Below are 26,136 nucleotides of genomic sequence, written 5' to 3'. Positions count from 1 at the left end.
CTGAGCATGGTGGCATGCACCTGTAATTGCAGCTACTTGGGGAGGCTGGGGTAGGGGAATTGCTTGAACCAGGGAAATGGAGGTTGCAGTGAGCGGAGATTGTGCCACTGCACTCCAGCCTGGGCGACACAGCGAGACTCTGACTCAAAAAAAAAAAAGAAGAAATAGTTTTACTCTGACTCCCCATTGAACAATTTGTTTATTTTATTCTGCCTGTAGAGAAAAACATTGTCTAAGGTAGTATCAACCATGAGGCAGCATGTCGATATCTGATATATTATTTTTATTATAAAAACATAGAACAATTTTCATACATAATTCAGACATGGTCTTAGCCAGGAAAAATTAAATAACACAGCACAGCATGGATGAGGGAAGGTATGCACAGTCCATGTCAGGGTTAGAAAACCCTGAAAGAGGTACCTGAGTATAGAGAACTCCAAGCTAATCCTGTTGGAGAAAGCCTCTTAGGCCTAACCTGAGATCAGGTAAGCAATATAGAATAAAACCTTTCTCTTAGCCCCAAAGGGATTCCATCTGTGTAGAAGACTGGATGAGAAGTACATTTGCCTGTCTTCCTCCTGTCCTTCCTTTTTTTTTTTGAGACGGAGTCTCGCTCTGTCACCCAGGCTGGAGTGCAGTGGCGCAATCTCGGCTCACTGCAAGCTCCGTCTCCTGGGTTCACGCCATTCTCCTGCCTCAGCCTCTCCGAGTAGCTGGGACTACAGGCGCCTGCCACCACGCCCGGCTAATTTTTTGTATTTTTAGTAGAGACAGGGTTTCACTGTGGTCTCGATCTCCTGACCTCGTGATCCACCCGCCTCGGCCTCCCAAAGTGCTGGGATTACAAGCGTGAGCCACTGCGCCCGGCCCCTGTCTTTCCTTTTTATTATAAGATACATTTATAGACCCCATAGAAGAAAAGATAAATTTCAGAGGCTGTTAAAAAAGGCTAGGCCTAAGTTATAATCTTCCTCCTCACAGCCCCGTTTCCCCAAGGGGCATTAGCACCAGTGCAGCTTTCTAGCTGTAAACAATGCCACCAGCATGAGTGATAGTGTCCCTGTAGGGTGCTCCCACTTCTCAAGGACCAAATATACCTTAGCAGAGGCCAAGGTTTCCTGACAAAGTGAATGGGGGCAAACAGAAAATGCACAGGTGCAAACATGGAATAGAATGGTAGTTGATGATTGGTCTGAGGTGCCTAGAAACTGAGTTAAATCTAGCTCTAGCCATGAATGAAGAAAACCTTTTCTTATTTTCTATTTGGAGCCTCTGACAAAAAAAACCTTGAGAGGCTCCTGACCAAGGGACTTGAGGGATTTTGGTGGTTTCTTTCATCTAAGGCAATCGGATTGGCTTACATAGCTAAGCTAAGTAAAAATAACCCTTTTCACATAAATAAGCAGTTACAAAAATTAAAATGTTGGAATGTCTCAAGAGAAAAGGAGAAAAATCCCAATATCCCAAATTGTGTATTCTTTAACAATAATTTAAATAATTGCTGAAGGGCAGATCTCTGATTCCTTTCCCAAGTTCCTAGCAGATTGTGTTTATCAGAAGCTGGTTCCCTCCTAAAGCTATAACCCCTCCCTCTCAGCACTGCCTTGAATAGAGCCCATAAAGATATTATATCTGTGCTTTTGTATTTTCCATCAGGAATTGCCTTGGATTTTGGCAAGTGATTTTCCTAGTTGCTTCTAGTGGGTTCTCTGAAGACAGGCTTGCCAGAAGGACTAGGTGGTATTCTAGCTAACCATCAAGGTGCTTAGACCCTGATCCTACAGGTAGACAACCCTGACAGTGGACAAAGGTGTGGAATTTCACTGTTGGTTATATATTTGATTTTCTTGGGTTTGGTGAGTTTACACAAGGCTTTGGAGAAATAGGAGAAGGCATTACTGCCTTTACTTTCTCTCTCTCTCTTGTTTTCTGGCACATGTACTTAATGGAAAAGGACATAACCTCAAGGCTATGGCAAATCCGAATTACATTGATAGAACAGGACTGGGGTGGGAAGGAGTGAGTGCTCTGTACAGGCAAGTTTAAAACAAGTCCAGGTTGGGAAAAGGGGAAGGGAGGGGAAGTTCTGGCCACTGTTGCCCAAAGTCAGCTTTGCCAAATTTCAGTGACAAGAAGGTTGGGTTTCCTACAGACTCCCAATGTACCTTTTCGTCTGTTGACACTGAGGGAGGGGCAGTAACCAGGCAGCCTGGAGGTGCCTATTAGGAAGGAAGAGTAGGAGAAAATTATTTCTGTCCCCACCCCCCTACCCCTACAGGGGAAAGGAATCTCCTAGTGATGAGGGTGAGAGACTTGGAATACATCAGCACTGCAGTGAGCAGGACAGGTTTCATTACTTCTTTTTTACTTCTGAATAAATTATTTCTGTGGCTGTTGGGGATGGGGAGGCTGAAGTTGGTTGTGTGGGTTGCTGGGCTTCAAAGTTCAGGGTGGAATAAGTAACTTCATTCATCTGAAAAGCACAAGTAATGATCAGTTAAGTCAGTGACACAGGGCAGGGCCTCACCTTGCCTGGTGTGATTCAGCACCACAAGCTGTTACCATTTTGAAATTTTAGCTCTGGAGAAGGGCTTTTGTTGTTACCCATTCTCTGCTTGCTGACCTCCTGATGAATGATCATTAGAAGAGAGAAATTATGGTATATATGCAATGGAATAGGATAATGCAGCAATGAGAACCAGCAAACCACAAATACATACAACAATATGGATGAGTCTCACAAAGCAATGTTGAAGAAGCCGCATAATAAGGATATGTTGTATTTCTCCTTTATATAAGAACAAAACCAAGCAAAACTAATCTGGAGCATTAGAAGTCAGGATAGTGGTTACTCTGGAGGGAAGTGACTGGTAGAGTTTCTTTCTTTCTTTCTTTCTTTCTTTCTTTCTTTCTTTCTTTCTTTCTTTCTTTCTTTTCTTTCATCTTTCTTTCTTTTCTTTTTTTTTTTTTTTGAGACGGAGTCTTGCTCTGTCGCCCAGGCTGGAGTGCAATGGCATGATCTCGGCTCACTACAAGCTCTGCCTCCTGGATTCAAGTGATTCTCCTGTCTCAGCCTCCCAAATAGCTGGGATTACAGGCATCCACCACCATGCCTGGTTAATTTTTTTTGTATTTTTGGTAGAGACAAAGTTTCACCATGTTGGCCAGGCTGGTTTAGAACTCCTGACTTCAAGTGATCCACCTGCCTTGGCCTCCCAGAGTGCTGGGATTACAGGCGTGAGCCACCACGCCTGAGTGGAAGAGTCTCTTTTTAAGGGGAGGTCATGTAGTATTTCATGATTTGGGTGCTGCTTACCTGGGTGTGTTCAACTTGTGAAAGTTCATACATTGTGAAAGTATAATTATGATTTAGCACTTTTCAGTATGTATGTTTGCTCTATTGAAAAGGTAAAATGAAAAATTCTTTTTTTTTTTTTGAGACAGAGTCTCCCTCTGTCGCCCAGGCTGGAGTGCAGTGGCGCGATATCGGCTCACTGCAAGCTCCACCTCCTGGGTTCACGCCATTTTCCTGCCTCAGCCTCCCAAGTAGCTGGGACTACAGGCGCCCGCCACCATGTCTGACCATAAAATGAAAAATTCTATAAAATTATTATAAAAAACAGGATGTCAGATCTATTAAAATTGAAATTGTCCTTTTGACAGTAAGAGAAGGATCAGACTGAAATTAGGGGAGTGAGAATGATTCAGTGCCTTCCTTTTTTAGGCCATTGTGCTGGGTGCTCTATGTAGGTTATCTTGTTTAATCCCTTCAACTTCTCTTTGAAGTAGGCAGAATGCCCATTTTACAGATGACAAAGCTGAGGATCAAAGATGTTAGGTTACTTGACAAGGGTCACAGAGCTACTAAGAGTCACATCCAGTATTCAGACACAGGATGGGAATAATTCCAAAATGCATGTTCTTGCTACAAAGTAGACTCATGGGAGTGATTACAAATAGTCTTTGTTGTTGCACTGAGGAACATTAACCCAAACTTGATGTTACATTGTGTCTTCAGGAATAATCAATTCTACACAGAATCATTTCTATGAGAAAATAAGCCCATGAAAACCGGCTATGCTTACCTTGTTAGGTGGGTCATTGGAGTGGTCCTGAGCTGGAGAAGCAAAAGAAGAGTTAGCAATCCATGGAAATGCAAAGCTGACTTAAGGTGATTCTAGCTGAAGGAGGTGGCAGTTGGAGGGTGGGGAGTTTAAGGACCAGTTAAGGAATTTACTTCCCTGAATGTATGGTCCAGACCCAGCACGTTAGTACCAGAGAGGGGTCAGGGGCAGAACCACAAGAGGCCACAATCCACTTGTGAAGAGTTCTACCAGTTTACAAGGCCTTGATTTTTGCCCAGATGTGTTTCTCAGCAACATGCTCCAGTGGCAAGGAGGGGCATTGAGACTTGTAGCACCCACAGCACCCACAAGACAAGGAAAGTCTCACCAAGGGAGAGTGCCCACATCCGTAATAGAGGCAGGAGGCGGAAGGAGTAAGGCTGAGGAAATGGCTCCTGGAAACATGGGATCTTCCTCAGGCCTGCCTGGCCTAGGCAGAGTGAGCCTCTCTCCTCAGATGTGTCTCAGGGGACTCCTGTGGCTAGGAAGGGTGGGAAGACCTATGCCACCTTAGGGTTGGGAAATAGAGATCCTTTCTGTGAAAATTCAGAAGGGAGGGAGTGGTTTGGGAATCCAGGATTCCCTGCCAGGGGAGGGCACGTGGTGGAACATACCAGTTCTCACTGGGGTAAGTGGCTTTACTTACTGTGGTTGGAGACTGAGGGTTTGTGCTCTGTGAGATCACGCTGGTCGCTTGCCCTAAATAAATATCAGACACTGTGACTGCTATTCCCAAGCATAGAATCTTTGTTCCTTAAGTTAGGAAAGACACTGTGAGCAGGTAATTCCTTGGAGTCCTTGATGTTCATACTGCGTTTCTTCTGAGGGCCTTGTTCTTCAGTCTGACTACAATCCCTTCTAGTGTTTACTCTTTTCCTGTTTGCTGGATGTTCACATTTCATTTCATTCTTTATCAGCTGCTTCTTTGCCTACTTCTATCCTTAAAACCTTTCCCATTTTGTTTTCCAGGGTAGATACTGTTCTTTTTTTCCCTCTATTTATTGTTTAAGAGGACTTTGGTTGTTTTTACTTTCTCTTAGGTTCTCTTCCTATGCTATTTCTCCCTCCTCTTCCTACTGTGGTCAACAGAGCACATGACTTGCTTTCTCCTGCTGCTTCTTTCATTTTTTCATTTGTTTTCCTTCTTAGACCTTGCTTTCCCTGACTAGGGGACAGAGGAACATACTTGAGTCTCTTCCTCTAGATTAGATGGGGATTGGAATAGCCATGTCTGAGAGATAATGGGAGACAGGGAGCATGAGATCAGAGAAGAGGAAACCTGTGGGAATTAGTGCCGAGAAGCAGGAGTTTAGTGGGAGGAGTATGAGATCCAGGCCCAGAGACAGGCAAAGAATTCTTTCCCTCTCCCAAGCATGGCAGTCAGCCTTGGAGGAAACAGAACAAGAGGAAAGGCCATCATACCTGCCAGTCTTCCTGAAATGCAGAAAACATGCCAGGGCTACTGCTATCAGAACAACCAGGGCCAGTACTCCAATCACAATGCCAGCAATGGCCCCAGGTGAGAGGCCATTTTCTGGTGATGGATCATTATCTGTCATGGGAAGAAAAGAGGAGAAGAAATGAAGGTGAAATTACTTTACAGTGGGGGCTGGGAAATAACTCTCAGAGTGAAGTAGTTTCTAATTGTTCCTTCAAGGAATACAGTTTCTTTGTAGGAAGGTTGCTGGAAGGTGATTAGCTAACTATATCCTTGCAATTTTTTTTTTCAATCACCGTGTTTCTTTTTTTCTTTTCTTTTTTTTTTTTTTTTTAAGACAGAGTCTTGCTCTGTCGCTCAGGCTGGAGTGCAGTAGCATGATCTTGGATCACTGCAACCTCCGCCTCCCAGGTTCAAGTGATTCTCCTGCCTCAGCCTTCCAAGTAGCTGGGACTACAGGCACGTGCCACCAAGCCTGGCTAATTTTTGTATGTTTTTAGTAGAGACGGGGTTTCACCATATTGGTCAGACTGGTCTTGAACTCCTGACCTCGTGATCCGCCTGCCTCGGCCTCCCAAAGTGCTTGGATTATAGGCGTGAGCCACTGCGCCCAACCCCAATCACCATGTTTCTTGGTTGATGATCTCTCTTCTGTCAGTTTCACCCCGGCCTTTCTGCACTCAGACATTTTTAAGGCTTTGAAATGTGAGAAAGGCTGATTGCTATTTTGTATGTGATTAGAACTTTCCACCTTTTTCGTGGTTGCATCTTTTTCTCAGTGTCTCAGTTGTGGCAGTCGGTGCATCCTGAATTCACCACCTCTTTTGCATAGAGAACTGGCTTCCCATAGGCTCCCAGCAGGGGTATGAAAGCAAGCCCAGTTTTGTGTGACTGTTTTACTCTGAAGTGTGAATGGCTGGAGGACTTCCTGTCAGCCTTGCAGAAACGCTATTAGAACTGCACTGCAGGCCAGGCACGGTGGCTCACGCCTGTAATCCCAGCACTTTGGGAGGCTGAGGTGGGTGGATCATGAGGTCAGGAGTTCAAGACCAGCCTGGCCAAGATGGTGAAACCCCATCTCTACTAAAAATACAAAATTTAGCTGGGCGTGGTGGCAGGCGCCTATAATCCCAGCTACTTGGGAGGCTGAGGCAGGATAATTGCTTGAACCCGGGGGACAGAGGTTGCAGTGAGCCTAGATCACACCACTGCACTCAAGCCTGGGCGACAGAGTGAGACCCTGTCTCAAAAAAAAAAACAAAAACAAACAAACAAACTGCAATCTAAAACTTCCTTCCTCTCTTTCTCTTCCACAGGAATCAGATTTGCATCATGGTCTGAGATTCCTCTCACTCTCGCCTCACTTTCCCTCACAGGCATTTACCCCAATAAATTATCTCGTATGTTTAATCCCATCTTCACTGTATCGCAGTAGATGGAAACTAACATACCAGGCTTAAGACTTTGCTTTACCTCCTTTTTTCCGCCTTTCCCATATTTGATCATAGCCATGTCCCATTTCTTGTATAATGCTTCTCCTCCCATATATGTATAAAATAAAGATATAAATAATACCTTTTGCATCTATTTCTTCTTCTTCTTCTTTTTTTTTTGAGGCAGGTTCTCACTCTGTCACCCAGGCTGGAGTGCAGTGGCACAATCATGGCTCATTGTAGCCTCTTGGGATCAAGTGATCCTCCCACCTCAGTGTCCTCAGTAGCTGGGACTACAAGCACATGCCACCATACCTGGCTAATTTTTTTCTTTCTTTGTGTTTTTTTTGAGACTGAGTTTCGCTCTTGTTGCCCAGGCTAGAGTGCAATGATGTGATCTCGGCTCACTGCAACCTCTGCCTCCCAGGTTCAAGCGATTCTCCTGCCTCAGCCTCCTGAGTAGCTGGGATTACAGGCATGCGCCACCACGCCTGGCTAATTTTGTATTTTTAGTAGAGATGGGGTTTCTCCATGCTGGTCAGGCTGGTCTTGAACTCCCGACCTCAGGTGACCCACCTGCCTCGGCCTCCCAAAGTGCTGGGATTACAGGCGTGAGCCACCATGCCCGCCCACCTGGCTAATTTAAAAACATAATTTTTGTAGAGATAGGGTTCCACTATATTGCCCAGGCTGGTCTTGGACTCCTGGGCTCAAGAGATCCTCTAGCCTTGGCCTACCAAGTGTTGGGATTACAGGTGTGAGCCACTGTGTCCAGCCTATTTCTTCTTTATATCTGTTGCAACTATTTGGGGCTTAACCCTCACCAGTCAACTCAGGCTGGTGATTAATGCTATGTTAGCTACTTTTGTGGGGTACTTCCTGTGTGCTAGGTCCTGTGCTGCTAAATGCTTTACATATATCTCATTTGATCCATAAAATAGTGCTGTCAGGTAGACATTATTTCCATTTTAAACATGAAAAAAATGGAAGCTTAGAGTGGTAAAAAGCTTACCTAAAGTCAGATGGCTAGTGAGAGGTGGATCTGAGATTTGACTCTAGGACTATCTGATTTCAAGGCTAATGATAATAGTAGTAGTAATAGCAGGTAACATTTATGAAACATTTCCTCTGTGCGTGGTGTTTTGCTGAAGGTTTATTATTACATTAAATCTTTAAAATAACACTATGGGGCCAGGTGTGGTGGCTCACACCTGTAATTCCAGCACTTTGGGAAACAGATGGGAGGATTGCTTGAGCCCAGGAGTTCAAGTTCAGCCTGGGTAACATGGTGAGATTCTGTCTCTCCGAAAACAAAAATAAAAATATATTAGCCAGGTGTGGTAGCGTGTACTACTTAGGAGGCTAAGGTGGGGGAATTGCTTGAGCCCAGGAAGTTGAGGCTGCAGTGAGCTGTGTTTGCACCACTGCACTCTAGTCTGGGTGACAGAGTGAGACCCTGTCTCAAAAACAAAACAAAAACCCAAAACCCGTGCAATTCTATGGAGCAGGCATTCTCAGTGCAATTTTCGGTTGAGGAATCCGAGGCTCAGAGTAGTTAAGAATCTTGTGCAAGAAAGAAATTTATAACTGTAGGCCAGGTACAGTGATGCGCGACTGTAATCCCAGCAATTTGGGAGGCTGAGGCAGGTGTATCACTTGAGCTCAGGAATTTGAGACCAGCTGGGCAAGATGGTGAAACCCTGTATCTACAAAAAATTACAAAAATTAGCTGGAGGTGGTAGTGCGTGTCTGTAGTTTCAGCTACCCAGGAGGCTGAAGCAGGAGGATTGCTTGAACCTGGGAGGTTGAGGCTGCAGTGAGCCATGATAAGCCTCGGTGACAGAGTGAGAAACTGTCTCAAACCAAAAAAAAAAAAGTTGTTCTTCAAAAAAGATCACTATAATTGACAACTTTTAACTAGATTGACTAAGAAAGAAAGAAGATTCAAATTACTAAAGTCAGAAATGAAAGTGAAACATTACTACTAATTCTGCAGGAATAATAAGGATTATAAGAGTACTATGAGTAATTGAATGCCAACAAATTGGATAACCTGGATGAAATGAACAAATTCCTAGAAACACAAAACCTGCCATGATAGAATCATGAATAAATAGAAAATCCGAATAGACCTATAACCAGTAATGAAAATGAGTCGATAAAAGCATTTGACAAAATTCAACATTCTTTCATGCTAGAAAACACTGAAACTAGGAATAGAAGGAAATTCTCAACAAAATAAATGCTACACATGAAAACCCCCAGCTACCATCATAGTCAATGGTGAAAGATTGAAAACTTTTCCTTTAAGATCAAGAACAAGACAAGGATGCCTGCTTTTGCCACTTCTATTCAATGTAGTATTGGAAGACCTAGACAGAACAATTAGGCAAGGAAAAAAAAGCATCTAGATTGGAAAGAAGTAAAATTATACCTGTTTGCAGAGTAGACTAACTTATATATAGAAAACCCTAGAGATTCCACAAAAAAAAAACTATTAGAATAATAAATTCAGCAAAGTGGCAGGATACAAAATCAACATACAAAAATCAGTAGTATTTTTGTATACTAATAACAATCTAAAGGAAAATTAAGAAAAAAATTCTATTTATAAGAGCTTTAAAAATACTTAGAAATAAACTTAACCAAAGAGGTGAAAGATTTGTACCCTGAAAATACAAAACATTGCCAAAAGAAATTAAAGAAGACATAAATGGAAAAGTCACCCCATTTTCATGGATTAGAAGACTTAATATTGTACCCAAAGTGATCTACAGATTCAGTGCAATCTCTACCAAAATTCCAGTAATATTTTTTGCAGAAATAGAAAAATTCATTCTAAAATTTATATAGACTCTGAAGGGACCATGGATAGCCAAAGCAATCTTGAAAAAGAACAAAGTTGAAGGGCTCACACTTCCTGGTTTCAAAATTTTTTACAAAGCTATGGTAATCATCACACCCGTAATCTTAGCACTTTGGGAGGTGGAGGCAGGTGGATTGCTTGAGCTCAGGAGTTTGAGACCAGCCTCAGCAACATGGTGAAACCCCATCTCTACAAAGAAAAGCAAAACAAAACAAAACAAAACAAAAAAACCCCAAACAACAACAATAAAACAAACAAACAAACAAACAAACGAAATCCAAAAGCTACGGTAATCAGAACAGTATGGTATTGGCAAAAAGAAATAGAAACCAGTGCAATAAAATATAGAGTCCAGAAAGAAATGTTTGCATACATAGCCAAATGGTTTTTGACAAGGGTGCCAAGATCATTCAGTGGGGAAAGGATAGTCTTTTCAACAAATGGCATTGAAGAAACTGGATATTCATGCAAAAGAATGAAATTGAACCTTTATGTAACATCATATATGAAAATTAATTCAAAATGCGTAAGAGACCTAAATGTAAGAGCTAAAACTATAAAGCTCTTAGAAGATAGAGTGAAAACTTTGGAACATTGAATTTGGCAATGATTTCTTGGCTATGACGCTAAAAGCATAGGCAACGAAAGAAGAAGTAGAGAAATTGGACTTCATGAAAATTAAAAGCTTTTGTGTATCAAAGCACATTATCACAAAAGTGAAAAGACCTCTTATAGAATGGGAGAAAATATTTGAGAATCATATATCTGATAAGGGATTAATATCCAAAATATATAAAGAACTACTGCAACTCAACAAAAAATCTCCAAACAACCTAACTAAAACATGGGCAAAGGACTTGAATAAACATTTCTCCAAAGAAGATAAATGGCCAATAAGCACATGAAAAGATGCTAAATATTGCTAATCATTAGGGAAGTGCAAATCAAAACTCCAATGATATACCACCTTATAACCATTAGGATGGCCATTATAAAAAACAAAACAAAACAAAACCAGAAAGCAACAAATGTTTTTGAGGATGTAGAGAAATTGGAACTCTAGTGCATTGCTGGTGGGAATGTGAAATGGTATAGCCACTGTGGAAAATGGTATGATGGTTCTTCAAAATTAAACAGGATTACCATTTGATCCAGCAATTCCACTTCTGAGTATCTATTTAAAAGAACTGAAAGCAGAGATTTGAACAGATGTTTGTATACCCATGTTTGTAATAGCATTATTCATAATAGCCAAAAGGTGGAAGCAACCTAACTGTCCATAGATGGATGAGTGGATAAGCAAAATGTGATGTATCTATCTACACAGCATAATATTATTCAGTCTCCAAAAGGAATTAAATTCTGATACATTCTACAACGTAGATGGACCTTGAAGACATTGTGCTAAATGAAGTAAGCCAGACACAAAAGGACAAATGTTGCATGCTTCCATCTGTATGAGAGGTACTTAGAATAGTTAAATACGGAGTGGGCACAGTGGCTCATTCCTGTAATCCCAGCACTTTGGGAGGCCGAGGCTGAGATTAGGAGATTGAGACCAGCCTGGGCAACACAGTGAAACCCCACCTCTACAAAAAAACTTAAAAACTTAGCCAGGCATGGTGGTGCACACCTGTAGTCTCAGCTACTCTGGTGGCTGAGGTGGCAGGATTGCTTGAGCCCAGGGTATTGAGGCGGGAGTGAGCTTTGATCACACCACAGCACTCCAGCCTGGGTGACAGAGTGAGACCCTGTCTCAAAACAATAAAACAAACAAAAAAACCCAGCAAACCAAAAAAAAAAAAGAAAAAAAACAAACAAACAGCTAAGTATATGTATATTTGATTCAGAGCCTGAGCTCTTTTTTTTTTTTTTTTTTTTTGAGACAGAGTCTTGCTCTGTTGCCCAGACTGGAGTGCAGTGGTGCAATCTCGGCTCACTGAAAGCTCCGCCTCCCGGGTTCACACCTTTCTCCTGCCTCAGCCTCCCGAGTAGCTGGGACTACAGGCGCCTGCCACCACTCCTGGCTAATTTTTTTTTTTGTATTTTTAGTAGAGATGGGCTTTCACCATATTAGCCAGGATGGTCTTGATCTCCTGATCTCGTGATCCACCCGCCTCGGCCTCCCAAAGTGCTGGGATTACAGGCATGAGCCACTGCGTCGGCCTGAGCCTGAGCTCTTAACCACTTTGCAATTCTGTTTGCTATAATGGTCTCTTCGTTGATATTCTGCCTCCTGTGAGTTTCATCCATTTTGCACACCATTGGCAGAGTAATCCTCCAGGGACATATAGGAAGGGGTGAGGAGTCACTTACAGTTTACGGTCAGCATGATGGGGTCGCTTTGGTTCTTACTGAATGGGTTGAAGACCTCACACCAATACTTCCCAGCATCCTCCCTCTTGACAGGGTTTATGCTGAGGGTGGTGTTGCCCTGGGACAGCTTCATCCTCTCTGAGGACGGGAGACTCTGGTTATTGAAGAACCAACTGATGGAGATTCCAGTGTCATTTGTGGAGCAGGTCAGGTTCACAGAGTCCTTATCTTCTGTGACTGTGGTCTTGCTGGCTTTGATTTGGGGCTGTGCTACTACTGGACTTAGCTCTGTGGACAAACAGAGTATCTGAGATAACCTACTGAGAATAGGGTTGGGGCCTGGAGCCTGGGGCTATGCTCCTTTCCCTGAGATCTTAGCCAGCTCTCAGGTCCCACAGTGAGCTGTGCAAAGGTGACCAACCAGGGGATAACCCTGACCCTCTGCAGAAGGTCGAGTGTCTTTGTTCAGGTGATGATCTGTAAGGAGAGGGCTGCACCTCCCTCCTGACCCCAGATCGTCTCAGAGTGATCCTCTGGATATCTCTGTATCCCCACTTGGAATCCTCTTCTCAGTGCACAGACCGAGCAACCTCATCATCAGGTAGGATGTTTTTCCCACTGACTTTTTTTTTTGAGATAGAGTCTCACTCTGTACCCAGGCTGGAGGGCAGTGGCGTGATCTCAGCTCACTGCAAACTCTGCCTACCGGGTTCATGCCATTCTCCTGCCTCAGCCTCCCGAGTAGCTGGGACTAAAGGTGTGTGCCACCATGCCTGGCTAATTTTTTGTATTTTTAGTAGAGACAGGGTTTCACCGTGTTAGCCAGGATGGTCTCGATCTCCTGACCTCGTGATCCGCCCGCCTCGGCCTCCCAAAGTGCTGAGATTACAGGCATGAGCCACCGTGCCCGGCCTCCCACTGACCCTTTCCTGGAGCTTTCTGTGATCAGGCATCCTTCCTGTGACTGTCACTTTACATACAAAAGGGAAGGTAGTGTTTTTTTTCATTAAATAATTTTTTTAGGGAATGATGATGCCCCATCCAGTCTTTATGACCTCAGTATCTGCAGAAGTTCCAATTTGAAGGATTTCTCACTGTAAAGAGGAGTTTTACTTCCTGGTCTGTGGATAGAATATCACAGTGGAGATTCCTAGAGAGTAGGCACAGTGTTAACAAAAGGCTGATATTCTTATCTTCTCTACAAATACACGCTGTTATGGCATTGCCCATTCTCTCCAATGCAGAACCCCTGTGGCTGAATCTCCCAATTTCTCCAAGTGTGGGTCACTCGCTGTGCTCTGTGTTATCCCATGTGCTGTGCCCACAGCCTCATACAGCTGGTGACTTCAGAGCCGGGACAAGCTCAGGGAGGCAGCCTGACCCAGGGGAGGCTCAGGTGTTGACTGCCTTTTTTTTTTTTTTTTTTTTTTTTTTTTGAGACAGTCTCTCTCTGTTGTCCAGGCTGGAGTGCAGTGGTGCCATCTCAGCTCATTGCAACCTCTGCCTCCCGGGTTCAAGTGATTCTTGTGCCTCAGCCTCCCTAGTGGCTGGGATTACAGGCACGCGCAACCATGCCTGGTAATTATTTTTTTTGTATTTTTAATAGAGACAGAGTTTTGCCATGTTGGTCAGGCTGGTCTCGAACTCCTGATCTCAGGTGATCCTCCCACCTTGGCCTTCCAAAGTGCTGGGATTACAGGCATGAACCACTGTGCCCAGCCATTGACTGCATCTTGATTTAGCTGGATTCATGACAGGCCACCTGGACACCTTCTGCACACACCTGCGTCCTACCCCACATGGAGTCAGGGCAGAGCCAATCACCAGGCAAGCTGGGAGTAGAGCGGGGAGCAGAGTCTGAGCTGCTCATCCCTGATGAAGGGCATTTTCTTCCCTCATTTAGGGAAAACTAATGTGAGCCTGTTTTAAAACCTCACATATTCCTTATATCTCATGGAGTAGGTAAAAGAAGGCCAAGAAGTTACAGAAAGGGACATGTTAGTGACAGAAGCAAATTGATCTTGAGGACCCTTTCTGCTTCCCCCTCCGTGAAGCCCCTCCTGCTACATGGGGCTTTCTGGGGCTGAGAGAACCCCCTTCCCACATTCCAGGCTGGACCTAAGGTCAGCTATGAGAAATCAGAAAAACAAAGGGAAGAGAGTCTGCAGAGATGAATTGAGAGGGTTCAGGGGAGAATTTGGACTTGTTTGTGCCTGTTGGATACAGGCTGGAAAAGAAAATTTCTTCTCTGCTCCTATTTGAAAACCAGAAAGCTTGTACCCTAGATCTTAGTGTCGATGCTCCAGGAATTACTTACCAGAGACTATGATTGTCTTGACTGTGGTCCTGTTGCGGCCAGTGACTAAGTTATTGGCGTGGCAGGTATAGGATCCACTATTATTCACAGTGATGTTGGGGATAAAGAGCTCTTGTGTGCTTTGCTGGAATGTTCCATTGATAAGCCAGAAGTACTGTGCAGGTGGGTTAGAGGCCGCATAGCAGGAGAGGTTGAGGTTTGCCTCTGGACGGTAATAGGTGTCTGAAGGGGAAATGGTGGGGGTGTCCGGGCCATCTGGAGCAAAGAGAATAAAGCCACAGGTGATATCATCAGAGGGAAGGGGAAGCTCCTGGTCTGGAGAAGGGCCACAGTGTTCCTCTCTACTAAGTCACAACTCTGAAGTCCCAACCAAACCTCCATTGTGTCCACTGAGTCTGGGTCTCAGACATTGACCTGTTTCTCCCATTACAGGCTGTGGACCCTGAGCCTCCCAGGACAGGAGCAGCCCCTCCCCTCTTATTCTTGGTCCAGGCTGGGGCTGCCCAGGTTTGCTTGGGACAGGAAGTCATGGCCAGCCTGGGTGTCTAGGGTTAAGGGTCTGCATCCTTGGACCTGAGAGGGACTGAGAGGCCTGCCCTCTGGCTGCATGGATTTGGGCTGGCAGCCTGGGCCACAGAGGAACAGAAGATACTCACAGGTGACATTCAAGGTGACTGGGTCACTGCGGTTCGCACTCACTGGGTTCTGTATTTCACACTCATAGGGTCCTGTGTCATTCCTTGTGACACTGAGTAGAGTGAGGGTCCTGTTGCCATTGGACAGCTGCAGCCTGGGACTGACTGGGAGGCTCTGACCATTTACCCACCACAGGTAGGTTGGGTCCTGAGCCTCAGGTTCACAGGTGAAGGTTACAGCATCCTTGTCCTCCTCGGGGTTGGAGTTGTTGCTGGTGATGTAGGGCTTGGGCAGCTCCGCTGTGCAGATAACAGAGAGAAGATTGCCCTGTGTGGCACCTTTGATTCCTCCACAGACATTTTTCTTTTCTTTTCTTTCTTTTTTTTTTTTTTGGAGACAGAGTCTAGCTCTGTCGCCCAGGCTAGAGTGCAGTGGTGCAATCTCAGTTCACTGCAAGCTCTGCCTCCCGGGTTCAAGCAATTCTCCTGCCTCAGCCTCCTGAGTAGCTGGGATTACAAGCTCATGCCACCATGCCTGGCTAATTTTTTTGTATTTTAGTAGAGACAGGGTTTCACCGTGTCTCCTTCCAGGCTGGTCTGGAACTCCTGAGCTCAGGCAATCCACCCTCCTCGGCCTCCCAAAGTGTTGGGATTACAGGCGTGAGCCACCGTACCCAGCTGGGCATTTTTCTTTCTTTCTTTTTTTTTTTTTTTTTGAGACGGAGTCTCACTTTGTTGCCCAGGCTGGGGTGCAGTGGTGCGATCTTGGCTCACTGCAGCCTCCTCCTCCTGGATTCAAGTGATTCTCCTGCCTCAGCCTCCTGAGTAGCTGGGACTACAGGCGCACGCCACCACACCTGGCTAATTTTTTGTATTTTTAGTAGAGATGGGGTTTCACCGTTAGCCAGGATGGTCTCGATCTCCTGACTTTGTGATACACCTGCCTCGGCCTCCCAAAGTGCTGGGATTCCGGCCGGGCATTTTTCAATCAGAGCTGGCATCTCCCCACCTCTCAGCCAACCTGAGTCCTTAAAAGCTCACGGCAAGTGTGTGTTTCACAAGACAGATGCGTGATGATCTGAGGGCTCAGAGACCATGAGGCTGCCTGCTCTGTGTGAGAGAAGCACAGACTTTCTCAAGTGTGAACTGAGCAGCAGTGTTGGGTCGTGGACAGACCCAGGACTGGGAGTCACAGCCCCGGGCACTTCTGGTCCTTCCCTGACTGGCTGACGCCTGCCTGACCCACCTGTGGGTCCTCACCTGGAACATGCAGGTGCTGGGTCCCTTCCAGCTTCACAGTCCTACTTTGCCCCACTAGGTGTGTTTTCTCTGCAGCTTCCCTGTCTGAGGACATCCTAGAGATGGGTGATGATGGGACCTCCCATTGTCCTTAAACCCTGAGGATACCGCGCAGCCTGGCCTGGGACTGTATGTTTCAGCAGAAATAACAGGGGACACCAGGGGCAAGCCTGAAGGTCAGCTCAGTCGTTAGGCAGCAGAACCACAAGGTAGGGCAGTTTTTCCCAGGTGTTAGATGATGACTGACTCGAGCCAGTGACCCTAAAGATAGAGCAGAGTCCAAGGAATAATCTAGAAAAGAGTGAGGGTGACAGGCAGGAGATGCCTGGATTTAACAGCATATCTATGTTCCTTTTCTTTGGTCTTTAATGTCCCTTTTCCCCCTGAAAAGAGCAGGTGATGACACTGTGGATCTTTTCTGAAATATGTGGGTTTTTTGCAAATGCAGAATAACCAACTAGTGGAATGGAAGGAGCATGAACTTGCTGAAAACCTGACCCTCATGGACTGTGTGTGTTTGGTAGATCTGGGATATAAATTTGAGAAGTTAAATTATTCCATTTGTGAAAATTGTTATTAATACTCTGGATCTAACACCAATTAATAGGAGGAATATTCTCTAGAGAGCATGATAAACTCTTAAACCAGGCTCTGAAGTCCAGTAGGATCATGTTATGATCAAAGAAAGATGCTGAAGTCAGTTTGAAATCAGTGACTCCCTGGGTAGAAGCGACTCATGGGTCCTATTAGGAAGACAGAACTTGTCAGAAAGGATATCTGAGGGTTCTTAATTGCATTAAGAGAGAAACGATGCCATATGAGGAGAAGTGATGTATGTTATGTTAGTAAATTTAGAAAGAGTTCTATGTTACAAATTTCTGTGGAAATTCAGGTAAAAAGAGGAACCCAAAACAGTCATGTGAAATGCTTTCTTCCTTTTCTCTCAACTTCAGGAAACACAACTAGAGTTTGACCAAATTCATCCAAATTGGTCAGAGACTTAAGTGAGACACCAGTGGCTAATGCATCTCCCTGTCCGAGAGACCCCACATTATGACAATGGTGTCATCATGAGGACACAGATGTATGTGGAACGGGCAGCAAACCCATCAGATAGCACCCGCCTGGCCAGCTCCACCTGGGGAAGGTCCCAGGAACCACTAGAGGATGTGAGGCCACAGCAGGACAGGGATGGGGTTAGGAGTCAAATGGGTGAAATGAGCCCATGGGCTTTGGGGACTGCAGACCTGTCCTTCTGCCTCTGATCCCGTGGTGAGTCAGTATAGAGAGTGTATGGAGGAGTCACTCGTCCCTGTCCTGTGGCCTGTTCCACATGTCAGCCTTACTGAGGGACCTGGGGACAGTGGCTTGTGATGGACCTGGGAGGGGCAGCTGCTCTGGGCTCATTTCTGTGCCTTTCCTATTGCCTGGGAGGTGGGCCTGGCCACAGTGTGAGTGGGAAGGGAACAGGACAGTCAACCTTGTTAGAGGGAGTGTCTGGGAAAGGCCTAAGAGTGGAGGAAACTGTGCAGTTCAGCTGGGATAAAAGAAGAGGAAAAGGCCGGGCACAGTGGCTCACGCCTGTAATCCCAGCACTTTGGGAGGCCGAGGCGGGTGGATCATGAGGTCAGGAGATCAAGACCATCCTGGCTAACACAGTGAAACCCCGTCTCTACTAAAAATAAAAAAAAATTAGCCGGGCGTGGTGGTGGGCTCCTGTAGTCCCAGCTACTTGGGAGTCTGAGCCAGGAGAATGATGTGAACCTGGGAGGCGGAGCTTGCAGGGAGCCAAGTTTGCGCCACTGCACTCCAGAGCCTGGGCGGCAGCACGAGACTCCGTCTCAAAAAAAAAAAAAAAAAAAAAAAAAAAGAAGAGGAAAATGAGGACATGGAGGAGCAGAGAGAGTCAGAGATGCCCATGACAGTGAGCAGTGGGGGCTAAGTGACCTTAGAGACCCCAGCAACCAGGAGCCTCTGGTGTCCCAGAACCAAGAAAACCTTCCCACAGCTGAGCAGCCCCAGAGTCACATGAAATATGGTACTTGGGGTGGCTTTAGGGGCAGATGATCAGGGGATGGAACATGGGTCTCAGTCTCTGGAGGAATGGGGAGCAGGTATGGCAAAAACCTCCCAGGATTCTGCAACCAGATCCAATCTCTAAAGAGGTTATGGATCATTCAAATCATTCATTCATTCATGAGAGAACTACTGAGTGTGTGTTTCATATTGGGCCCTGGCTGGTACAGGGTGTGAGCAAGGAGAGAAAGCAAAGTCCTTTCCTTTATCCTCCTGTGGAAGTGACACCAACACATCAGGAAACACAGGATTTCAAGTCCAGGGAGCAGAGGTGTGGGTCTGGGTCTGAGGGGATAGGCTTGAACATTTTTTTTTTTTTTTTTTTGAGATGGAATCTCACTGTCTCCCAGGCTGGAGCACAGTAACATGATCTTGGCTCACTGCAACCTCTGCCTTCTGGGTTCAAGCGATTCTACCACCTCAGCCTCCCAAGTAGCTGGGATTACAGGCATGCACCACCATGCCTGGCTAATTTTTTTTTGTATTTTTAGTAGAGATGGAGTTTCACCATGTTGGCCAGGCTGGTCTTGAACTCCGGACCTCAAGTGATCCGCCCACCTAGGCATCCCAAAGTGCTGGGATTACAGGTGTGAGCCACAACGCCTGGCCCAGGCCTGAACATTTCTGACACTGACTCTAACTGTTGAATAAGTTCCAGAATAAAACTTGGTTAATTCTCCATTTGATCTCACTCCCCAGACCAGGATCTCCCCTCTGGGTGGCAGATGCCTAAGAAGAAAGGAACTGAACCAACTCTGGTATTGGGGTCCACAGATGCCAAATAAGGCCCCTGGAGTAGAGGAGAGGTTAAGGCTGTGGCTGAAGACGAATCTCCTGTAACTGATCTGCCAGTTACGGTCTGTGTGACCTTGATATAATGACTGTATTTATTGCCATGTGGCTCAGTTTCCCCTCAGCAAAATAGTATAAATGGTTAATGGTTTTGGCTTGTTTTGTGGTCTGTGAATTAACCTTAAAATATTTATAATTATTTGACCTCAGCTCTGCATAGGGGAGCTGCCCAAATAAACAATCTTATTTTTATTTTTATTTTTGAGACGGAGTCTCACTCTGTCACCCAGGCTAGGGTGCAGTGGTGTGATCTGGGCTCACTGCAACCTCTGCTTCCCAGGTCCAAGCGATTCTCCTGCCTCAACCTCCTGAGTAGCTGGGATTATAGGCACGCACCACCACGCCCGGCTAATTTTTTTGTATTTTTAGTAGAGACAGGGTTTCACCATGTTGGTCAGGCTGGTCTTGAACTCCTGACCTCATAGTCCATCCACCTCGGCCTCCCAAAGTACTGGGATTACAGGCGTGAGCCACCGCCCCCGGCCACAGCATCTATTATTGTTGGATTCCATGAGAGTGCCTCTCAGCCTGATCCCTGGTGGACAAGGAGCTTTCAGGAGCATCTTGTCTCCTCTGTTCCTCCTCCTGGGGATGCTGAACTTCCTATGGCATCTCCTAAGCCCCCAGGGCAGTTGGCTGGTGGCCTGGGGAGCTTGTCCATCTGTCCTCTCCAGGCCGAGACTAAGGTGAAGGATGAGGCTCTGTCCTTGCCCAAGTGAGGCTCTAGTGCCTGAACTCTGGCTGGTTACCAGCTCCAGGAGCCACAGCCTTCGGATAGCTCAGATTCTTGTTCCTAGTCAGCTCTGCCCAGGCCACAATCTAGCCCTGGCCCAGGCTCCTCAGGGTCACCAGGAGTTGAGAACCTTGGGATAGTGTTTTGGAGCAGGGGATTCCCAGGGCTGAGCTTGTCTGTGAGGATCCCAGAAGGCCCCTCAGGCCACACCCTGACTGACTCCTACTGGGTTTTTCTTAGGGACATGTTCACCAGGAGGGTCCCATGGGGACTAGATTGAGACTGGTCTCCCCTCGATAAGTTGCCCACATCAGATTGTCCTTCCTCTGAAATAAATGTCTGCAGGATCAGGACTCCAGAGTAAGATATTCGATATTTTGATGTCTGTCCCATAGTGTATCCTGCACTAAATGCTCAAACCTTAACATGGGGTATATAATGCAGAGGGGGCCACAGGCACAGCCCAGGCCTGACAATCCCCTGTGTGGGAAGTAGAACTAACCCCCCAACACCCAGAGGTCATGGGGGAATCACTCACGGTATACATGGAACTGTCCAGTTACTTCTTCATTCACAAGATCTAACTTTACAACTTGTAGGGTGTAGAAGCCTGTGTCATTCTGGGTGACGTTCTGGATCAGCAGGGATGCATTGGGGTATACTGTCTCTCGACTGCTGTATGCGGGCCCTGGGGTAGCTTGTGCAGTTCCAATTGCATATGCTACAATTAAATGGTTGCCATCCACTCTTTCTCCTTTGTACCAGGTGTAGCCAATACGATTCTGGGGCAGATTGTGGACGAGTAGAAGAACTTCCTTCCCCACCGCTACATTGAATGGCGTTGATTCAACAGTGAGCTGGGCAGTGGTGGGCGGGTTCCAGAACGTTAGAAGTGAGGCTAGGAGAGGAGAGAGCATCCGTCAATATTGGGACGTATGCATTAGGGTGGAAAAACGGGGCCCTGGGTCCTGAGCAGGTGTCTTCACCCCTCCACCTTGGAGTGTGTGTGTGTGCGTGTGTGTCCTACTGGGCCAAGGTCAGCAGTGTGACTCCCATTCCCCTAGTGCCTCTGACCTTGTCATTTCTCTGGAATGCTCTTCCCCAGGGATCTGCACAGCTCCCTCCCCACTGCCCTCAGATCCTGTGCTCACATCAGGGTGCTCTTGGGAGATCCTTTCCCTGACACCTCCTGTAGAGACCCTGGGTCTTCCCTTTCTGACCTTTTTCTGCTCTGTTCCCTCCAGGGCTCTTGTCAACACCTGACCTCACATTCTAGATCTCTTTGCGTGTCTGTCTTCCCCACCCATGAGAGTGTGAGCTCCGTGAGGGCAGGGATTTGTGTAATGTTGGTTGCACCCCAGTGCCTGGGATAGGCTGCAGACTCCTGTGGATGAGTTACTGAGCCTTCCCAGGGCTCTTCACGTCCTGGGGTTTATTTGCCAACATCTGAGGTTGGTGGCTCAGGGCTCTGTTTAATGCCCCTTTTAAAATGTTTTCCTTAATTGTCACGCTGACTTAAATTGTGATTATTGTCACCAGTTTTTGAAATTTATTGCTCATTGATGATTCAGTTGGAAACGGTAAAAAATGGGAGATCGTTTATTCACTAACAGTTTCAGATCACTGAGACTTTCCTTTTATGATCTCTATCCCTTTCATGTCCTCTCTCCTGTTTGGCTCCAAGAGAAGCCCTCTGTCCCCTCTTAGAGCTCCATCCTACCCAGAGGACCCTAGCCATTCTCTGCGCCCTCCTTCCTCCCCTTCCCAGGGAGTCCTCCCCTCACCTGTGAGCAGAAGCCCCTGCCAGAGGACACGCACTCTGTGAAGTGGGGCTGAGAGGTGCCCCATGGTGTCTGCTGCTGGCCCTGTCTTCACCTGTGGAGGAGAGCTTGGGCTCCAGGAACGCTTCAAGCACGGTAGCTCTGTCAGCTCTGCTGTTTTCCACTGTCTGTGCTGAGCCTCCTCCCTGGGGCCCAGAGCTTTGTCTGATCATGTGTGCTGGGGCGGGGTTTGTCCAGGAAGCTGTTTCCTCTCCTCTCATTCCTGCCTCTTTGTCCTTACTTTCTTTTTCCTTTCTGTCTACATTTTGGTTTTCCAGACCACACTTTGAGAATCAAGGCTGATGGGACCTCTGTCCCCATCAGGGGAGGAGGATCCCCCCTCTCCAGCACTGACCTCTATTGTGTCCTGGCTATGGGTCTGTCAGCAGCACACAGAGAACCCTGGCATATCCAAATGTGGTAATTATTTTCTTTGCGACACAGTGAGCTGCCAGGTCTCCCCATGCTCTCCAGTGCGCTGGGAAGGTAGGAAGACACCCAGCAGGAAGGTGACAGAGGTGGCTCTGGGGGATGGAAAGGGGCTCACTTGGGGATGACTGGGGAGGGACCAGCCCTCTGTCTCTAGTGTCACCAGCCTGGCCTCTAACCCAGGGAGAGAGACCCAGGCCCAGGGGTCTCAGATGGAGCTGCAGCTCTTGGATATGGAGGGGGAGGTGTCCTGTGTGTCCTGGGAAGAGAGGACTGTGATAGAGGGAGGTGGGTGGCTCTGGGCTCTACTGTCCTTGGGGAAGGCTTCAGGGGGACCCTCCCTCGCCGTGTCTGTTGGCTGAGCTGAGGCTCAAGGCCTTTCCATGTTCTCCCTGACCATCCTGGTTGGTCTCTGTCCTCTGCAAGGCTGATTGTCCTGTGGTCACTGCACCTTCCCCACGAGTGGTGCCAGGAGAGAATGGGGAGCTGCACAGGGACCCCTCACAGAACAGGGTCCTCAGAGGGCCCAGGAAGGGACAGAGCAGGTACATGGGGAGGGCCCAGAAGGGTGTTTTGGAGCAAAGGATGGAGAAAGTGGGCTCTACCTTCACCTCCTTAGCAAAGCCAGGTTCATGACCAGGGGAATCTGTTTCCTGAGTGTTGTCTGTGTGCAATGTCTCCCCCTGGAGGGTAAGATGAGACCTGCAGCCTTGTCAAGGACTGCCCCAGGGATGCTGACCAGGGTCCACATGATGTGAGCTGGCCCAGACCTCTGGGCAGACGTGGGCTCTGACCTCCAGGCTTCAAGGTCAAGTCACCCCAGGTCCTGTTCACTGCGGGTCCCCAGGCTGCCCAGCTCCATGCAGTGCAGGATGAGCCCAGGGAGAGGATGTGAGTTGTCTAGAGGACTTCTGTCAAGATTCGAGAGAACTGTCCACCACGGGGATGGGCTGCCTTAGAAGGAGCCATCTGTCCCAGAAGTTTGAAAAACAAAAACAAAAACAAAAACAAAACAAAACAAAACAAAAAAACAAAGGCCCAATGAGGTGTCTTTGGGGGCTTGAGAATGAAATCCTGTCACGTGTGGCAACATGAATGGAACTGGGCTAGGAACAGAAAGTTAAACACCACATGTTCTTACTAATATGTGGAAGCTAAAAGCTAATCACAGAATTGTCATATGAAATAGGAATTTCACTGTTAGGTATATGTCCAAAGAATTGAAAACAGGGACTCAAACAGATACTTGCATGGGAATGTTCACTGCAGCATTATTCACAATAGGTAAAACGTAGAAACAACCCAAGCGTCCATCAACACATGAATGGATAAACAAATATGGTGATACATACAACAGAATGTCAATCAGCCTTAAAATGGAGTGAAGCTCTGACATATGCTGCAACATAGATGGACCTTGGAAACATTATGCTAAGTAAAATAAGCCAGAAACAAAGTGACATATGTGTATGATGCCATTTACATGAAAAATCAAGAATGGGTAAATTCAGTGACAGAAAGTAGATTAGGGATTATCAAGATCTGGGGGCAGGGAGCAATGGGGAATTATTTTTTTTAATTTTTAATTTTTGTGGGTACATAGTAGGTGTATATATATATATGGGGTACATGAGACATTTTAGTACAGGCATGCACTGTATAATAATCATATCATAGAAAATTGGGTATCCATCCGCTCAAGCATTTATCCTTTGTGTTACGAACAATCCAATTGCATTCTTTTAGTTACTTTAAAATGTGTAAATAAATTATTGTTGACTATAATCCCCTTGTGCTGTTGAATAGTAGGTCTTATTCATTCTTTCTATTTTTTTATACCCATTAACTGTATACCCGCCTCTCCCCTATCCCACCACTACCCTTCCTAGTTTCTGGGAACCATCCTTCTCTTCTTTATCTCCATGAGTTCAATTGTTTTGATTTTTAGATCCCACAAATAAGTGAGAACATGTGATGTTTTTCTTCCTGTGCCTGGTTTATTTCACTTAATATGATGACCCTTGGCTCCATCCATATTGTTGCAAATGATAGAATCTCATTTTTTTTATGGCTGAATAATACTCTATTGTGTATAAGTGCCACCTTTTCTTCATTCATTCATCTGTTGATGGACACTTAGGTTATGTCCAAATCTTGGCTGTTGTGAACAGCTCTGCAACAAACATGGGAGTGCAGATATCTCTTTGATGTACTGATTTTCTTTCTTTTGGGTATATACCCAGCAGTAGGATTGCTGGATTGTATGGTAGTTCTATTTTTAGTTTTTTGAGGAATCTCCAAACTGTTCTTCATTGTGGTTGTACTAATTTACATTCCTGCCAACAGTGTACAAGGGTTCCCTTTACTCCATATCATTGCTAGCATTTTTTATTGCTTGTCTTTTGAATAAAAGCCATTGTAACTGGGGCAAGATAATAGCTCATTGTAGTTCTGATTTGCATTTCTCTGATGATCAGTGATGTTGAGCACCTTTTCATATGCCTGTCTGTTATTCGTATGTCTTTTGAGAAAGTCTATTCAGATATTTTGCCCTTCTTTTAATTGGATTATTAGATTTTTTTCCATAGAGTTGTTTGAGCTCCTTATATATTCTGGTTATTAGCATTTCTAGTTCTTTAAGATGTATCATTAGGTTTTAGGTTATTTATTTGAAGTTCTTCTCTTTCTTTTTTTGACGTAGGCACTTAGAGCTATAAATTTCCCTCTTGGTGCTGCTTTCATTGTATCCCACAGGTTTTGGTATGTTGTGTTTTCGTTATCATTTGCTTTGAGAAATTTTCCAATTTCCTTCTTAATTTCTTTGTTGACCCACTGGCCATTTAGGAGCATATTGTTTAATTTCCATGTGTTTGTATAGTTTCCAGAATACCTCTTGTTATTGATTTCTAGTTTTATTCCATTGTAGTCAGGGAAGATACTTGATATTATTTCAATTTTTTTAATGTTTTAAGACTTGTTTTGTGACCTAATATATAGCCTATTTTTGAGAATGATCTGTGTACTGAGGAGAAGAATGTGTATTTTGCAGCCATTGGATGAAATGTTCCATAGTTCCATTTGTTCTATAGTTCAGATCAAGTCTGATGTTTCTTTGTTGATTTTCTGTCTAGGAGATCTGTCTAATGCTGAAAGTGGGGTGTTGAAGTCTCCAGCTATTATGGTATTGGGGTCTATCTCTCTAATATATTTGATTTATATATTTGGGTGCTCCAGTTTTGGGTGCATATATGTTTACAATTGTCATATCCTCTTGCTGAATTGACCCTTTTATCATTGTATAATGACCTCCTTTGTCCCTTCTAACAGTTTTTGTCTTTAAATCTATTTTGTCTGATATAAGTATAGCTACTCCTACTCTTTTTTTGGTTTCCATTGGCATGGAATATCTTTTTCCATCTCTTTAATTTCAGTCTATATGTATCTTTATGGGTGAACCGTGTTTCTCGTAGGCAACAGATCATTGGGTCTTATTTTTCAGCCATTCAGCCATTCTATATCTTTTTTTTTGGAGAATTTAGTCCATTTACATTCAGTGTTATTATTGATAAGTAGGGAGTTACTCCTGTCATTTTGTTGTTTTTCTGTTTTTATTTATTGCAGTCTTCTCTTTCTTCTTTCCTTCCTGTCTTCCTTTTAGTGAAGGTGATTTCCTCTGGTGGTATACTTTAATTTCTAGCTTTTTATTTTTTGTGTGTCTGTTGTATGTTTTTTGATTTGTGGTTACTATGAGGCTTGCAAATACTATCTTAAAACCATTACTTTAAACTGATGACA

The 26,136-nt window shown here is 45.3% G+C and overlaps 1 protein-coding gene across 4 annotated transcripts; it reads right to left on the bottom strand.

The window, feature by feature from the left end:
• Positions 1–262: 262 nt before the first annotated feature.
• Positions 263–25,172, bottom strand: LOC129466510 (carcinoembryonic antigen-related cell adhesion molecule 1). 4 transcript variants are annotated; one of them, XM_055250174.2, is made up of 9 exons: positions 21,877–25,172; positions 20,631–20,990; positions 15,154–15,432; positions 14,494–14,752; positions 8,210–8,298; positions 5,550–5,679; positions 4,774–4,826; positions 4,089–4,120; positions 263–2,476 (listed from the first exon to the last, which is right to left on the bottom strand). In XM_055250174.2, exons 1-9 carry the CDS (start codon positions 21,938–21,940, stop codon positions 2,357–2,359), a joined length of 1,386 nt encoding a protein of 461 aa, XP_055106149.1. In that variant the 5' UTR covers positions 21,941–25,172; the 3' UTR covers positions 263–2,356. The 4 variants fall into 4 exon arrangements, with proteins under 4 accessions (XP_055106149.1, XP_055106145.1, XP_055106150.1 ...); XM_055250170.2 differs by lacking the exon at positions 8,210–8,298 and adding an exon at positions 12,181–12,468 and having other exon boundaries at positions 14,498–14,752; XM_055250175.2 differs by lacking the exon at positions 8,210–8,298 and having other exon boundaries at positions 14,498–14,752.
• Between the last annotated feature and the right edge of the window lie 964 nt (positions 25,173–26,136).

The sequence above is a fragment of the Symphalangus syndactylus genome, chromosome 17 (assembly GCF_028878055.3).
Source record: "Symphalangus syndactylus isolate Jambi chromosome 17, NHGRI_mSymSyn1-v2.1_pri, whole genome shotgun sequence".
NCBI lineage: Eukaryota > Metazoa > Chordata > Mammalia > Primates > Hylobatidae > Symphalangus > Symphalangus syndactylus.
The sequence above is the reverse complement of the archived record's forward strand: the minus strand, read 5'-3'. Positions and strand labels throughout refer to the sequence as shown.

Coding starts and splice junctions, on each gene's coding strand:
- LOC129466510 (XM_055250170.2), bottom strand. CDS start 21,940: ATGGGGCACCTCTCAGCCCCACTTCACAGAGTGCGTGTCCTCTGGCAG. Junction 14,753..15,153: donor AGTCACCTTGAATGTCACCT/GTGAGTATCTTC, acceptor TCTTTGCTCCAG/ATGGCCCGGACACCCCCACC. Junction 5,680..12,180: donor CATCATGCTGACCGTAAACT/GTAAGTGACTCC, acceptor TTCCCATGACAG/ATAATGATCCATCACCAGAA.